This window comes from Lontra canadensis, unplaced genomic scaffold (genome assembly GCF_010015895.1).
Source record: "Lontra canadensis isolate GAN:19392208 unplaced genomic scaffold, GSC_riverotter_1.0 scaffold16, whole genome shotgun sequence".
Classification (NCBI taxonomy): domain Eukaryota; kingdom Metazoa; phylum Chordata; class Mammalia; order Carnivora; family Mustelidae; genus Lontra; species Lontra canadensis.
The window spans coordinates 4,532,526-4,548,600 of NW_022631010.1; the positions used below are offsets into that span (position 1 = coordinate 4,532,526).

The 16,075-nt window shown below is 51.2% G+C and overlaps 2 protein-coding genes across 2 annotated transcripts in view; one reads left to right on the plus strand and one right to left on the minus strand.

Moving 5' to 3' along the window:
* Nucleotides 1-1,870: 1,870 nt before the first annotated feature.
* On the minus strand, nucleotides 1,871-8,099 carry SRXN1 (sulfiredoxin 1). Its single transcript, XM_032858990.1, has 2 exons — nucleotides 7,772-8,099; nucleotides 1,871-4,082 (listed from the first exon to the last, which is right to left on the minus strand). The coding sequence occupies exons 1-2, from the start codon at nucleotides 7,991-7,993 to the stop codon at nucleotides 3,879-3,881; spliced, it is 426 nt and encodes a 141-aa protein (XP_032714881.1). The 5' UTR covers nucleotides 7,994-8,099; the 3' UTR covers nucleotides 1,871-3,878.
* LOC116868781 (atherin-like) overlaps nucleotides 7,992-16,075 on the plus strand; it is a 69,747-nt gene continuing 61,663 nt past the window's right edge. The window contains exon 1 of the mRNA XM_032859421.1: nucleotides 7,992-8,262. Within this exon, the coding sequence (XP_032715312.1) occupies nucleotides 7,992-8,262 (271 nt within the window). The remainder of the gene's footprint in view (nucleotides 8,263-16,075) is intronic.

Genomic DNA, 16,075 nt, shown 5'->3' on the forward strand with positions numbered 1-16,075 from the left:
GAGAAAGGCAATTTGCAAAATAATGTAAAAAAGAAAAGCATGCTTTATTGTACTCTACACACTACACTACTACAAAGTTAGAAAAAGGTCTGGAAGGGTATATGCCAAAGTCACGAAGGCAACTGTCCCAAATGTGGGGAGGGCAAAGGGACCACCAGGACTAGGACTCAGTGTGTTTCAGCTTGCCTCTCTTATTTTAATTTTTAATTATTTAGCATTTTAATATCTCAGTGTTTAAAAGGTGAATCACACACATCTAACTTGTGAAATTAAAAACCATTTTAAGTCTTCTGTGGTGACTGGGGGTGGGTTCCAGGGCAGCAAGGGGCCTAAGGGGTCCCTACACACTTTCACTGGACCTGAGTTCCTGGGGGCGGCGGGCAGTGGTTTGTCTGGGTAGGGGTCACACAGACTGGGAAGCCCAGAAGAGGCATGTGGCTTAGCCTGAAGTATCCAGAAGCTTGCAAGAGGTACAAGCTTTGCTGAACTTGAGACCATCTGGCTTAGGCCCTCCCCCCCACGGTGTAGACTAGAGGAGAGGCCATGATGTAAGACCACAGAGCAGTAGGGGACAGGGTAAATAGAACCTAAAACTCTCAGCCAGGTCTCCTCAAGCCTTTGGCTTCTCTGGGCTCCTGATGCACCTCCCTCGCAGCCAGGCCCTTCCCTCCACTCCTTTCCCCCAGAACTTGCTCTGCCGGCTGGAGGCCCCGCCCCGCTCTGGCCGGCCAGAAAGCAGCGCCACCTCCTGGCGCAAGAGAAAAATGCAGCTCCCAGCCTCCACCGAGAGCCATCAGCGGGTTTCAGAACACTGCTCCTCTTCGACGGGAAGAAATCAGAGAGGGAGACAAACCATGAGAGACTCTGAACTCTAAGAAACAAACAGGGTTGCTAGAGGGGAGGTGGGTGGGAGGATGGGGTAACTGGGTGATGGGCATTAACGAGGGCAATGACATGATGAGCTCTGGGTGGCATGTGTAACTGATGAAATCACCGAAATCTGCAACCGGCACTAACGACGTATTCTCTGTTGGCGAATTGAATTTAAATTTAAAAAACCATATAGGGGCGCCTGGGTGGCTCAGTGGGTTAAGCCTCTGGCTTCGGCTCAGGTCATGATCCCGGGATCCTGGGATCGAGCCCTGCAGGCTCTCTGCTCAGCAGGGAGTCTGCTTCCCTTCCTCTCTCTCTGCCTGCCTCTCTGCCTACTTGTTGTATCTGTCAAATAAATAAATAAAATCTTAAAAAAAAAACATATAATAATAAAAGAATGACCAATCCCTCCCACTTCAAGTCTGTTTCGCACCGCCCTCTCCCTGTCTAGATGCAGGCCCCAGTGCTGCCTGCTTGGGTCTTCCCTGTAAGAAGGAAAAGCTTTTTCAGGAAGGGGCGACCATTCTGGTACCCTAGACCTGTGGGTCAGGAGGAGGTAATCACTCACATGAACCAGTGGCATCTCGTGACGGCAGTTTACAAAACCTGCCCTCAGCTTCCTGACCCTTGGTACAAATCTCAGGGGTAGACAGTCCATTTGACAGCTTGGAAAAAACCTCCAGGGAGGGGCTTGTCCAATGTCCTACAACGAACAGGTGGGTGCACAAGCTAATCCTGTAACATGGGCTAATCCTGTAACTCAGCCCAATATGGGTGGAGGGGGTGTCACCATATTTGAAAATCATGGCCTCAGTCTGCATTGTGGTTCCTGGACAGCAGCAGCAGGAGCAGCTCCGGAAACTCCTTAGAAGAGCAAATCCACAAGCCCCACTCTGGACCTGCTAAATTAGAGACTCTGGGGGTAGGGCCCAGCCGTCCGTGTTTTAGCAAACCTGTTTGAGAACCTAAACCGGCAGTCTGAAGCAATTACACTCCCTCATTTTTATTAAATAAGCTTTTATTTGGGAGTGATTTTTGATCTACAGAAAAGTTGCGAAGAGAGTAAAGAGTGCAAATTCTGCACCCAGCCTACCCCACCATCGCTTTACCTTTTACATGTACGTTTGTCAAAATGAAGAGACTGACATTTTTATGTTATTATTAAGTAAAATCCAGACCTTATTCAGATCTCCAGTTTTCCCAACGATGTCCTGGATATAACGCTGCATTTAGGACTACATTCATTTACATTAAATTGGTCACCTCAGTCATCTTTCCCTGGGACAGAAAATGGGTGGGAAAGCTGTTGTCTTGGTTACTAAGCTGGGGAAACGGAGGCTTGGAAAACATCCAGGGACGGAGGTCCCTTAGCAGGACAGTGAGAGCAAGGCCTGTGTCACTTTGCACCCTCCCTGTCACTCTTCCCTTCACCCAGGACTCTTGTTTCCAGAAACCCCTTTGGAATGTCTCATCTGGCCTACCCCTATCTCACCACACAGACCATGACAGATGCCCCTGGTAGAGCCCAGGCCCGGCTCTGGGAGAGATCCACCTGCCCCATCACCTCCTCCTGTAGATTTAAGGGCCAGGACAATGTCTTAGTGACTTCAGCTCAGTCAGATCAAGGCCCGGAGCAAAAAGAGAGAAACGGTATTTTGCCTCTATGCAACCATTTGTGATTGATGAAAAAATGCCACCAATTCTCTGTGGTTTCTCCCAGTAAGAGGTGGTTTTGCCGCCCCTTGAATCCAGGCCAGCTGTATGATTTGCTCTGATCAAAAGAACTTTGCAAGGGATGTTGTACCAATTCTGGGCCTAGGACTCAAGAAACCTTGCAGCTTCTACTTTTTCTCTCGTGATATTCTGAAGCCATGTCTATAAGCCTGAGTAAACCTGCTGGAGAGACTGCATGGACAAGGACCAAGTCACCCAGCCTTAGGCCTGCCAAATGCCAGACAAGCGAGTGGGGCCACCTTAGACCATCCAGCCCTATCCGAGGTAACAGCTGAGTGCATGCAGCCTTGGGAGTGACACTGGGCAGAACCAGCACAACTGTCCCAGTGTGCCCAGGCCAAATTGCAAACCCATAGAACTGTAGGCAAATGAATGACGTGCCGTTAGTGGTCACGTCTGGAGATGGTCTGTTACACAGCAAAGACTAACCGGTACACAATTCCTTCTCTCTCTTTTGGTAGTGGGATTCCAATTTTATTTTAGGAAGTGGTGTGTCAGTCCCAGGAGATGAATGGTCTACTAATTATAACAATTCTGTTCCCTACCACCTTAGCTTTCTTTGCAGCCAGGGGTGGCAATAACTGGTTTGGGCCAAGGAGACCTAAGTAGAAATATGCAGGGGGACAGAACAGGAAATAGCTCTTTTGAGAAAGGACTGACTTCATGATAGAAGTCGACAGCTGGCTTGGCCATTCTCCCCCCCAGTCCCCACACCTTTCTTCCTTGAACACATCCAGGATTCCTGGAGGCATAGCAGCCATCTTTGACCATGAAGTAACAAGCAACGAGGGGAAGGCCAAAAAGAATCAGAGATATGAGCCCTGCCTTCGCTGGTGGTGCGGAACCAATACCACCTGTCTCCAGAATTCTCTTTGTTTAAGCCACTGTAACCTAGGCTTTCCCTTACTTGTGGCTGAACGTGTTCCACATAATGGGAAATACACGGATGAAAACATAGGAGCCTTGTCCTTGGGAATCTGGAGCCAGGAACAGGTGGCTCTCCAAACCCAACTTCTTTTCCTTTTCATTCTCTCAAGAATACCTCGAGGGCAAAGACAGGACCCCATTTCCACAGCAGTGGGATCTGGGGCTCCCACATGGTTCAGGAACGAGTCCAAGGTCTTGCAGCTCGTGAAACAGGTGCTCAGAGTCATACCTCCCCCTGGGCACAGAGAAGGCGCCCCTGACTGCTTCCTGCATGGTCCAGCCCCCCCAGAGGCTGGGTGTGTCTTCTGGGCTCTTAGGAGTGTTGGGTGGTGCCTAGGAGGCTGCTATTGTAAGTCCGGGGTAGATGCGCCCAGGTACACCCTGAGGTCCGAGAGGGTGGACTGGACAAGTTTGGCAGGGATGGTCTCTCGCTGCAGCTGCTGGTAGGCTGCATAGCGGTGGCAGCCCCCGAAGGAGTAGAAGTAGTCACCGCCCTGGGCCCCTTTGATCCAGAGGACGTCAATAGGGGGGACACTGTCTGGATCCTCCTGGAGAAGAGGGCACAGTGTCAGTGAGCACGGCACAAGGCTTGGCAGTTTGTGACGCAGACTCCGTTAACCTGCGCTGAGCTCCTACAGGGTATTTGCCAGCTCCCGCTGGCTTGTGAGAGGCAACTGTTAAATATTCAGGAATTTTGTGTGCTGGTTTTCATCAACTCGGTAGCTTGAAAATCAGCCATGGTGATTTACATCAGGGAAATGAGCAGATGCTACCAATCAGGGCTTTTTTTCCCCCTAGAGACCAGGTTGTTAAACATTTATCAGTTTATTATTATACCATATACACACTATCTGTTTGGCCTTGTTCTAGACTCTGGGAACAAAGCAGAGGCAGAATGGGAAAGACACAGCCCCTGCCTTCATGGGACTCCGGTCCAGTGGGGCAGATGGAATGAAAAGAGTGAGAGTTGGAGTGATCTATGCTATGAGGACAGTGACACAGGCTGATGGGCCAGGGATGGGGGTCCATGAGGCCTCTCTGAGGTGACAAGGAAGCAGAGACCGAACGCAGAGGAGTCGGCCTGGGAAGAGAGACAGGTGGAATGTTTAGAGTCAGACCCCGACTGCCTAGGTTCAAATCTCAGGTCTGCTACTTAACTGGTACGTGATCTTTGACAATGAATCTCTGTGCCTCTGCTGCCCCGTCTATCAAATAGGGACGAAGACAGGAGACCCACCTCATAGAGCTGTTGAGTTACATGAACTAACATATGTAAAGCACTCTGAACAACGCTTGGCACATGGAAAGTGCTCAATAATGTATGCTCTGCACTACCGGAGGGAACAGCATTCCAGGCAGAGGGAAGAGCAAATGCGAAAGACCTGAGGCCAGAACAAGTTCACCACGCCGGAGGCAGGGCAAGGAGGCCACTGTGATCACACTGGACTCGAGGTTGAGGAGTGTAAGAGGTCAGAAACGTCAGCAGGAGCCACGCTGTGCAGGTTGGTTTCTAAGAGCAGTGGGTTGGCCCTGGAGTGTTTTAAACAGTGAAAAGGTGACATGATTTGATGACCCTTCTAGAAAGGTGTCATGAGAGAGCAGTTTGATGGGATGGACAAAGGGGAAACCAAGGTGAGGCCTTCGAAGGTATCCGGCAGAAGATGCTGGTCCTGGATGAGGATGTGGACAGGACGGGGAGAGGCAGACAGGTTCGGAACATGGTGGCAACTCTGAGAAGACTGGCAGAAAGGCTGAATGTGAGAAGAGAAAGAAGAGAATCTAGGCTGACTTCCTGTCAGGGGCCTAAGCAGCCAGGTACAGGGTGGGTAAAGCCTGAGGTAGGGCGGGGTAGGGGATGGAGCACAGTGGGGAGACCACATTAGGCGAGAGCTGCCTAGAAGGCTTCCCTCCACTGGCCCATGGGTTCGCTTTTTTTTTTTTTTTCTTCAAGATTTTATTTATTTGACAGAGAGAAAGAGATCACAAGTGGGCAGAGAGGCAGGCAGAGACAGAGAGGGGGAAGCAGGCTCCCTGCTGAGCAGAGAGCCCAATGCAGGGCTCGATCCCAGGACCCTGAGATCATGACTTGAGCCGAAGGCAAAGGCTTAACCCACTGAGCCACCAGGCAGCCCCCTCCCGGGGTTCTCTTTTATTATGCTTATTTGATGGATTCATTTATCCATTTATTCCAGAAATGATGAGTAAACAGTAAGGCCCAGTAGGGACAGGAGGGTACTCTGGACCCCAAAACACCCGCATCTAAATTTCAGCTCCTCCGCTGAGCCACGGGACACCCAGAGCAAATGGGCTCAGCGCTCTGAGCACCACTCCTCATCTGCAAAATAGGTGCGGATGCTCGATGGGGCTGCAGGTGAAGAGTCACGGAGCTGATGCCTGTGAGGTGCAGAGCACAGCCTGTCCGGCAGCGGGGTATGAACAAGGGGCCGGTGCTGGACAGGCCTTGTGCTGGGCACCAGGGGGACAGTGGTGGGTGGGTGGAGTCATGGCCCCCCCAAAATGTCCACATCCTAATCCCTGGAGCCTGGGAAGGTAAAGGGGACTTTGCAGATGGAATGAAGTTAAGGTTCTGAGATGGAGAGATTATTCTGGGCTGAATGTAATCACTGGCATCCCTGAAAATGGAAAAGGCAAAAGAGGAGGTCTGATGTCGCTGGCTTTGAAGATGGGGGAAAGAAGCCATGAGCCAAAGAACTAGAAGCTGGGAAAGGTAAGGAAAGGGATTCTCCCCAAAAGCCTCCAGAAGGAATGCGGCCCATGCTGACACCTTGATGTTAGCCCCCTGAGACACATTTTGGACTTCTGAATTATAGAATTATGAACTAATACATTTGTATTGTTTTAAGCCACTGGTTCCTGGTAATTTGTTACAGTTGCCATAGAAAATGAATACATATGGTTAAGCAAAGGCAGGCTTGGTTCTTGCCCTCACCTGGCATATGGTTCAAGCATGGAAGACAGGTGTCTAAACAGGCCATTCAAACCCAGTGGGATCAGAGCTGTGCTGGGGAGCATGCAGGTGTCTAACCCGGTAGGGGGCGTCAGGGAAGACACTGACACTGGACAGCAAGACCAAGAAGGAGTTAGAAACAGTAAAGAAGAGATGGAAGAGTTCCTGGCAGGGCGGGTGGCAGAAGCCTGTGCAAAGGCTCAGGGGTGGATCCTCCAGGAAAAGCCAGACATCACGCTAGTCAGTGCTGAGGAAACAGCCAGGATATGACCAAAGTCCCTGCTCTTGTGCAGCAGACCTGAGGTGGGGAGGACAGACAATAAAACACAAATCTATAGGTCAGGTGGACAGAAGTGCTTTATGGAGAAATAGCTCGGGTTCAAGGGGAAATCTTGAGAGGCCAGGACAGTGTTAGCAAGGGCAGAGAGGGGGCAGAGGCCTGAACCAAGAGAGCGAGCAGGCCCTGTGGCTATCTGGGGCAGCAGTTCCTCGCAAAAGGTACAGTGGTACAAACCCTAGGGCTGAACACCATTCTGGGGAGCTGCAGAGGGGTCCGGAGGGGACTTGGGAGTCTCACGGAGCCACCAAGGGTCTGATGGGGAAAGGTGACGTGATCCCATGCAGGCCTAAGCGGACACACGTTCTTTTCCCCCATAAAGTTCCTGCCAGGATCACTTCCCCATTCTTCAACACCCTCCCTCAATGATGAGGCTGACCCCTGTCCTTTCCCAGGTCCCGTTCCAGCAAGTGCCTCCCAGCAGGCATGACATGTCCAGTCCCACTGCCACGAACTGTGACTGCCAGAAATGACAGCACGGCTTAACTCCAGAGTGTGGTGGCCATGCAGCTGGGCGCTGGAGCCACTCTGCCACTTTCAAACTACCTAACCTTGGACAAGTTACTTAAAGGAAAAAAACAAAACAAAACAAAAAAACCCTCCCGTGCCTCAGTTTCCTCGTCTGTGAAAGAGGGGTAGTAGTAGCATCTACCTCACAGGGCTGGCATGAAGCTTAGGCACTTGAAACAGCTCCTGGGCACTGCAAGGTCTATCTTTATAAATAGAGTTAGCGATCGTTTTTTAAATTATCTCCACCAATCTCCTGCCAGTCCAATAGAGGAAACAGAGGTCCAGAGAAGACCAGCCCCTTGCTCAAGGTCACAGAGCAAATGCCGGGCTCCGGCGCAGCGCCTGGAACCAGTGCGGTCTCGCGTCCAGTGTGACCTCCCTCCTGCGGAGCCCTCCCTCCAGCCCGCCTCCCGGGGCCTCACCCGGATCGTGTCCACGAGGCTCTGCACCTTGGCCGGGTCCAGCACGGACTGCAGCGGCCGGATGAGCACGCTCAGCGGCACATTGTGCACCGCGGCGATGCAGCCCGAATGGATGCTGCCGCCCTGCGAGCTGCCGCTGGGCCCGGATCCCCCAGGCGCCCCTCGGCCGATCCCGGCCCCGGCCCCGGCCCTGCCCAGTGCTCCTCCCGCGCGCAGCCCCATGGCTCCTCCGCCGCCAGCTGCCGCCGCCGCCGCCGCGCCGCCCGCGAGCTTTAACGCGGGCCGGGCCGTACCACTCCGCGCAGGCGGCGGGGGCGGCAGCCGGGGCGAGCGCGCGTCTCCTCCACCCGGGAGTGGTCCGGCCCCGCGCTCCCCGCGGCCTGCGCGGGGCGGCCCGCGCGGGACTCGGGCTGTCCGCCTGGGGGCGCCCCGCAGCCTCCCCTCCACCGCGCCGCGTCCCGCAGTGGAAGCGCCCGGCGGGCTGACTCAGGGTGAGTCCGCAGGTTGTGGGGCGGGAGGGGCGCGGCTGACGCGGAGGCCCTGGTGACTCAGGCCCCCGGCGGGGGCGGGGGCGGGGACGAGGGGGGGGGGCGGGGAGGGGCGGCCGGACCTGCCCAGCGAGGATGAGTTGGCAAAACCCGCGGTGCTCGGCTGCCCCGGCCGTCCGTCGGAACAGTAGCTGGAAGAGCCAAGGAGGTGATTTAAAACTACGATTCTGTGTTGTCAGGCGCTGTTCGGAAGCCTTTGTGTGTATATTAACTTATTTCAGTCTCCAAACAACCCCGCGAGATAAGTGTGATTATTATTACCCTTTTACAGATTGGAAGACTGAGGCACAGTGAGCTTTAAGTGATTCACCCAAGGTCACGGAGCTAATAAGTGGCTGAGCCAGGCAGGGTTCAAATTCAGGGTGTCTCACTTCAAAGTACATTCTGTACCTCACTGCTGGCTGCCTCTTTTCAGCCAAAGTGACTGTCACAGGGAGCCTTCTGGAATGCTGCTGACAATGTGTGGGCACAGCCCTAAACATGCACACATCGCATCCTCGTAGCACCACTAAGACGGAGGTTTTAGGGACAGAATTATTTAACTGCTTGTCCAAGGTAGGGCAGCTGAAAATGAAAGCCATCTGAGCCTGTAACCCAGCCTACAGATGTGGACACTGAGGCTGCGGAGTGGGTGGGGTGGGGTGGGTGGTGGTGCCTTGGGTCCAGATATACTGAGTGCCAGCCCCAGTCTCTCCCATTCAAAGTCCTCTGAGGCCGGGGTTCAGCACCCAGCGTCCTCTGGGGCCAAGGGGAGGTAGGCAGAGGCTCCTGGTTTAAATTCCATGTGTTTATCAGCATCTATGGCAACATTAGGACTTTGGCACAGATTTGCCAGGGTTTGGATCCCATTTGGCCACTTCCTAGCTGTGTGGTCTCAGGCAAGTTGCTTAACCTCTCTGAGCCTCAGCGTTCTCTTCTGTTAAGAAGGTGTGGGGAGATGGTGGAACATTTGGAGATAATGGCTGATGGAGGGCAGAGTGGGGGACAAATCCGTGCTTCCAAGACCAGTAACCAAGGAAAGTGACTGGTTTTATCATGAACACCCAGAGTGCTGAAGGAGAGGCCCTTTTTGACTGAGAGCCTGAGGAAACACTCCCTGGGGAGAGGGATTCAAATTGGAAAGTGGCTTGGTCCTGGAAAGGGAGAGGAAAGAAGCAGGTGTAGGCTTTGGAGTCGCTTAAATGGCATGGATTTGAATCCTGACTCCACCACCTACTAAATCATGTGACTTGAGAGGGTGTGCGTGTGTTTGTGTGTGCGCGTGTGGGGGGGGTAACTCACCTTCTCTTGCCTCAGTTTCTTCTCTGGATTGCCAGGGGGAGTAAATGAGAGTAACACACTTAGGGTTTAGAAAGGTACGTGGCACTTGGTTAGTGTTGAATGGAAGGTAGACATGAAGGACGTTCCAGACACAAGCACAGCTTGAACAAAGGCAAGGAGGTTGGACAGCATCATACCTGGTTGAAAACAGGCATATCTGGTAAATATAGGTTTATTTGGTTTGGTTTTCCTCCTCTTCACCCTGGTTGGCATCTGCATGGGAATGCCTGTCACCCTCTTAGCTGGAGAAAGCCAGAGATGGTACCCACTGTCGGGAGGGGAGGCTGCGACATGGGCTAGTTACTGATACTTTCCATACCTGAACTCATAACCCTTTCTGATGAGCAATACTACCTGTCACCCAAAGTCGGTATGGGTGTGAATTGTGAAGGTTTGTATAAGTGCTCCGTGCTTTGTATAATGTCCCATCTGCCATTGTAGGCGGTAGGTTCTTAGTTTTTCATCCTCTGTGTTTTCGATTTTAATCCTAGAGCTTGCCCCCTTGCAGTCCCAAGATGGCTGCTGTAGCACTGAGCATCACATCGCTGTACAACAACGTTCGGAGCAGAACTTAGGACATCCCTTTGTGCTTCTTTTTAAGAGTGAAGAAAGCTTAACCAATTATCCTTTACCCCTCCACTCCCCTTGCCAAGGATCATTTTGAGCATGGATAGGTGATATAATTCTTGCCAAAGAGATATGAGTAAAAGGCTCTTGGGCAGGGAGTGGAATAAACATAATTGACTTAGGTTAGTTGGCACTAACTTCTGTGCTCAGGAGGGTCTATTGTCCCCTGAAGTTCATGGCCCCTGATTGCTGAGCAGAACTAGCAAGGTCTGGGGGTGCCTGGGTGGCCCAGTCAGTTAAGCATCCAACTCTTGATTTTGGCTCAGGTCATGATCTCAGGATCATGAGATCCAGCCCCTGGGAGCAGGCAGGCTCTCCACACTCAGTGGGGAGTCTGCTTGGGATTCTCTCTCTCTCTCTCCCTCTGTCCCTCCCCTTGCACATTCATGCAAACAAATCTTACAAATCTTACAAATTTCTTCTTCTTACAAATCTTCTTACAAATTTCAAACAAATCTTAAACAAACAAAAAATAAAAAAAAAAAAACAACCCCAAACCCAAAAACACCCTGCCCCAAAGCTAACTGTAGCCTAGTTTTCCTGTGGGGAACCTTCTTTCCCCACTCTCAGAACTCTGTTGGGGGGCAGTTGCCCTGGTGGTGTAGATGGAGGAGAGAGGATCTGGCCAGACCTGCCCAATCAGCAGTTCCTTTATACTGGCCCATCTGTCCTTTCACCAATGATGGAGACAAGCCTCTCCCTGGAGGTAAGATGAAGGACCTTCCACGGGGGCCAATGGAAGCCTGGAACTGGAAGTTGGAGAGGTTCTGACATCTATGCAATATCCTTGTGTTTTCATTTGGATTCTCCCAAAAGTAGACGCAGAGACAGGGACTGTGTGCAGGTAGTTTATTTGGAGAAAGTTCCAGTTATTACTGCTGTAGAACCAACCACTCCAAAATGTAGAGGCATAAAATAATCACTTTATCCCCCCAGAGTCTGTGGGTCAAGAATTCAGACAGAGCACAGTGGGGACAGCTTGTCTCTTCTCCACAATGTCTGGGCCATCATCCAGGTGACTCAACAGTGGGGAGTGACTTGATGGCCGGAGCTGGAAGCATCTGGAGGTGACTTCCGTTACCTATCTGTTGCTGGTACTGCCTGGTCGGTAGGTGTAGGGACGCCCACATGTGGCCTCTCCATGTGGCCTGGGCTTCCACATAGCATGGCGGCTGGCTTCTAAGAGTGAGTGTCCTAAGAGAACCTGGCAGAAACTTCATGGCCTTTTCCAGTCTCGTCTTAGAAGTCATATAGCATCATTTCTGCAGTGTTCTATTTGAGGGAGCTGTCACAAGTGTTCCCCCCACCCCCCGGCTTAAGGGAAGGGGACAGAAACTCCGTCTCTTGATGGAAGGAATAGCAAGGTTCTAAAAGAGCTTGTGGGTGGGAGGTGTTGTTGTGGCCATCTTTGGAACACACATCACTGTAGGAGGCGATGTCAGGAAGTACTGGGGAAGGGAGAAATGCCAATAAAGGGTACACTGATGAGCAGGTTAACGTGGTGGGCAAGTGGGGCTCACTCCTGCTAGGGCTTCTCTGAAGAAGCATTATGCATCGTGCATCAGAATTGTCCCCCCGAGGGACAGGGGCTGGGTATATATTCACTGACTCCTGTCCTTCATTGGTGGAGGGTGGCCTGAGTTGTTACACTTCCCCCTCGACTGGCTGCTCTGTGCTCAAACTAAGGCATCATCTGAGGACCCAGAAGATGAAGCTGCCTGCTTTCAGTGTGAACTCAGAGGTGGTCCAAGGGAATTAGGGGCAGGACATCAATAAATTCCTTTTCTGTCCACACCAGCCAGAGTCCAGGTTTGTTGTCTGCAGCTAAAGTCCCTGACTACCTGCTCTCCCCATCCTGCCCCTGGGCTCTCTACTCCTCCCCTTTCATTTTTGACAAAGAATTTCATTCAGCAGGCATTTGGGTCTACGGACGACTTTTCTGAGTGTTTGGGAAGAGGAAAGGATTTCTGTGCCATAAAAGGAACATTACACAGTGCCTGGGTGGCTCAGTGGGTTAATGCCTCTGCCTTCAGCTCAGGTCATGATCCCGGAGTCCTGGGACTGAGCCCTGCATCAGGTTCTCTGCTCTGCAGCGAGCCTGCTTCTCTTCCTCTCTCTCTGCTTGCCTCTCTGCCTACTTGTGATCTCTGTCTGTTGAATAAATAATAAATAAAATCTTAAAAAAAAAAAGGAACATTACATTTTAGATTCCCCCACCCCTGAAATACTCTTGTCCATTTCTACGTCCAGGATCCTGCCATGTTGCTTGGTCCATTCTCTCTTTCTGTTTTCCTCTTCATCTTCTCTTTGTCATTTCTACCAACCCTTGAGTTTCTTGTTCTTATTTTAGACAGAAACTTTGCCTCTGTCCTCTGCAGCTTCAGTGCCTGCTGAAGAAACCCCCTCTCCGTGGGGTCTTGAGGCAGCTTCACACCTCAACTGCTTCTCCTTGTCACAAGATGACTGCCGGCGCCAACCGCGGCAACCTCCTTCCCCGCTTATGTCTTAGCTTGGGGCATTATACCAAAATACCATAGACTGGGGTTGCTTACACAATAAACATTTATTTTCCACAGTCTTGGGGGCCGGAAGTCCGAGATCAAGGAGTGGTGAACCTCTTCCTGGTTCACAGACTGCTGTCTTCTTGCTGCTCTCCTGTGGGGGCAGGTCGAGGAGCTCTCTGGGCTCTCTGCCTGTAGGGACACTCATCACATTCATGAGGGCCCTGCCTCCCACCTCCACATGCCATCGCACTGAGGATTAGGCTTCCACATGTGAATTTTAGGGGGACACAATCTCAGTCCAGAGCAGTTCACATCCAGAAGAGAGACCCCCACCCACTTCCTTCCAGCAATGATGGAATTAAAGCTTTTCTCTCCAGTCTGATTGGGATCACTTGAGTCAGGGTTAATTATGTTCTCCAGGGACAGGCCGTGTCTGAGCTGTTTAAGCATGGGTGCTGGAGCCTGTCACCCACTGGGATGACGACTGGGGTTGGCCCAGAGGAGACCAGTCAGTCACATCCCTGAGGTCAGCCTCCTTTGAGCCACCTGGAGGCGCTCAGGGGTGGGTGGACATCCGGACAGATGTGAGGTTTGTTGATGAGGAAAGTGGGGAGTAAAAGCCTGGGTGTCAGTGTCCAGTCCTCTCGGCCCACCTTTGATTTCCACGGATGTTGTGGTGGGAGGTGCTTTCCAAGCTCTGCTGGCTTCTCAGCCCCAGCCCCTGTGTCATCCACATTTTCCTTCCCTGTGGGAGCTTTGCTCCTTCACAAGCACATTCCAGAGATGTTAAGGTGTTCACTGATGGGGACAAGAGCTGGTGAGTAAAGCCAGTTTTCCATTGTCACAGGCGGACAATTGTGAGAGGTGTTCCAGACCATTTGGAACTTTCCAGACCCCTTTTAAAGACCAGCAGTCCACAGCCATGTTGTTGCAGTGGTAAGCTCACTAACACCCGCTCTGTCTTATTCTTCTTGCTCCTGGTTCCTGGAATCACCTCCCAGAGGAATGGCCTGCACTCAAGTCTCCGGCTCTGCTACCAGGGCTGGGGGGTGGGCGAGGAGACAAGGGGGCAAAACCACGGCAAAGGGGCAGTTTCACAGGTCATCCCCAAGAGTTCTGCCCCTTGCCTGGGTTAAAATGACCCATCTCTTGCTAGATGCATGACCTGGGGCCAGTTGTCTGTCTGTGCCTCAGTTTCCTAACCTGCAACATGGCCAAAAGAAGGGCACCTAATTCGTAGGGTTGTTGGAAGAATGAAAACAGATGATGTAGGTAAGGTCCTTAGAACAGTGCCCAACATGCTGTAAAGGCTCAATAAATATGAGCCATTTGATTACATTTTGAATTAATAATAGATCTTGAAGGTCTCTCCGTGCTTGCACTTCTAGACTCATCTTGATGTATTAGCCAAGATTCTTGTTTGCAAGTGAGGAAAGCCAATGTGAATTAGCTTAATAAAAATGGGGACATTTGGCTCTCTTGACAGCAAGGTGAATCTGGGCCTCAGGGAAAAGTGGGTTCAGAGACTGTGTCCCTCACTTGGCAGAGGGATTACCTCCACATGACAGGAACGTGGCTGTCAGTGGGGATTATATTTGGCTTTTAGCAAGAGAAGCCTGACAAGAGAGGTTTAAAATACACTAAAGCGTAACCTTTCATGGAAAACAGTCTGGAAACAGGAAATCTGGGGTTGGGTGGTGGCTTCATGGTTGCTGGGGGCACAGACCCTTTCTATCTGTCTACTCCATCCTTTTAGAGTCGGGCTTTTACTCTCAAAGTCACCTTCTGGAAAAGATTGAGGCTGAAGTGCCCACCTGAAAGGGGGTAGAAACATGGAAAAGCAAGAGGACACGACCTCCCCCCTTTTAGGGGGCTGTCTCAGAAGTCCCATATAACATTTTTCCTGGCATGTGTTTGGTCAGAAGTTGGTCCCATGGCCACCCCTGGCCACAAAGGCAGCTGGGATATGTAGTTTTCATTCTATGTGGCAGTGTGCTTAGCTAAAATTGGAGTGCTCTTACCAAGGAAAGAGAGAAGGGATAATGATGAATAACTAGCTGGTCTTATGACTCAGAGAGATGAAGACAGGAAATTTCCAAATTCTAGCCAGAGGCCCACATTTGAACCAATCAGCTATGGCCATGAGGGACAGAGACAATTTTTTTTTTTTTAAAGCATAAGCCACCATTATTGATTATGACTTAAATGTATATAGTTCATTAAAAAATAATTATCATTCATCTGCTATTGGCTAGGCATTGTGCTAGATCTAGAGGATTTAGTGATGAGCAAAAAGACTCTTTGCTCTCAGTCTCATGAAGTTTACAGTCTAGTGGAGGAGACAGATGATGACCAAATAATCACATGGATTAATGGAAAAGTGTACACTGATGGTAAGTGCTGCAGATGAACAGCATGTGACCCCTTGAGGGGAGATGAAGGATGGAAAAGGCATTAACTAGTAAGGGTGGTAGTGACAGTGGTGCAGATGGAGTATATATTACTGGTGGAGAGAACAGTTTATGCAAAGGCCCTGTAGCAGGAGAGAGTAAAACTGTGGAAAAGAGGTACCTGGTCCCATAGTTGAAGATTCAGCTGAAATGATGCAAAGAGTCACACCAGAGAAGGCTTTAAAAGTCACCCTAAGTGTGTTCCACTCCCTCTCTCCCTCCAAAAGAAGACATTGAAGTGTTTTAAGCAGGGAAGTGGGGGTGGTGGTAGTGAAATGATCAGAAAAAAAATTCCTGCATTTTTAAAAAGAACCCTGTTGCTGCTGTGAAGAGAGGAAGAGGTGGGGGAGGCGGAATGGATCCAGAGAGACCCGTGAGAAGGCTGGTCCAGGGAAGAGAAGATGGGAGCTGTGGACTGGGATGGGGACTGAGAACATGGAGAGGAACAACAGCAGGAGCTGGTGTCAGACTGGATGCTAGGATGGGGAGACAGAGGTGGGAGAGATGACTTCTGAGTTTTTGGGCTGCAAGACTGGATGGGTGCTGGTGCTATCCATGGAGGTGGGGGAAGCACATCGCAGCCTCAGATTTGGCTAGTCTGTGCCTTTGGGATATCGAAGAGGAGGTGGCCTGCAGGCAGATACGGATTTGCGGCTTGGAGAGGAGGTTAGAACTGAAAATGTAAATCTGCTAATCCGCCTGTGGGTGGAAATGGAAGCCGTGGATTTCACGAGAGTACAGTGAGAGGAGGAGAGTCTAGGAGAGAACCTTGTGGAATGCAAAGGATACAAGAAGGAACAGGAACGGGGTTCCTTCCTTGGGTGTAGGAACATGAGTCCGCCAAGACGCTAGGTG

What these genes read in the sequence shown, in the direction of transcription:
- SRXN1 (XM_032858990.1), bottom strand. Translation starts at nt 7,993, where the DNA reads ATGGGGCTGCGCGCGGGAGGAGCACTGGGCAGGGCCGGGGCCGGGGCC. An exon ending in GCCTCGTGGACACGATCCGG is followed by an intron (nt 4,083 to 7,771) that starts GTGAGGCCCCGG and finishes CCTCTTCTCCAG; the next exon opens with GAGGATCCAGACAGTGTCCC.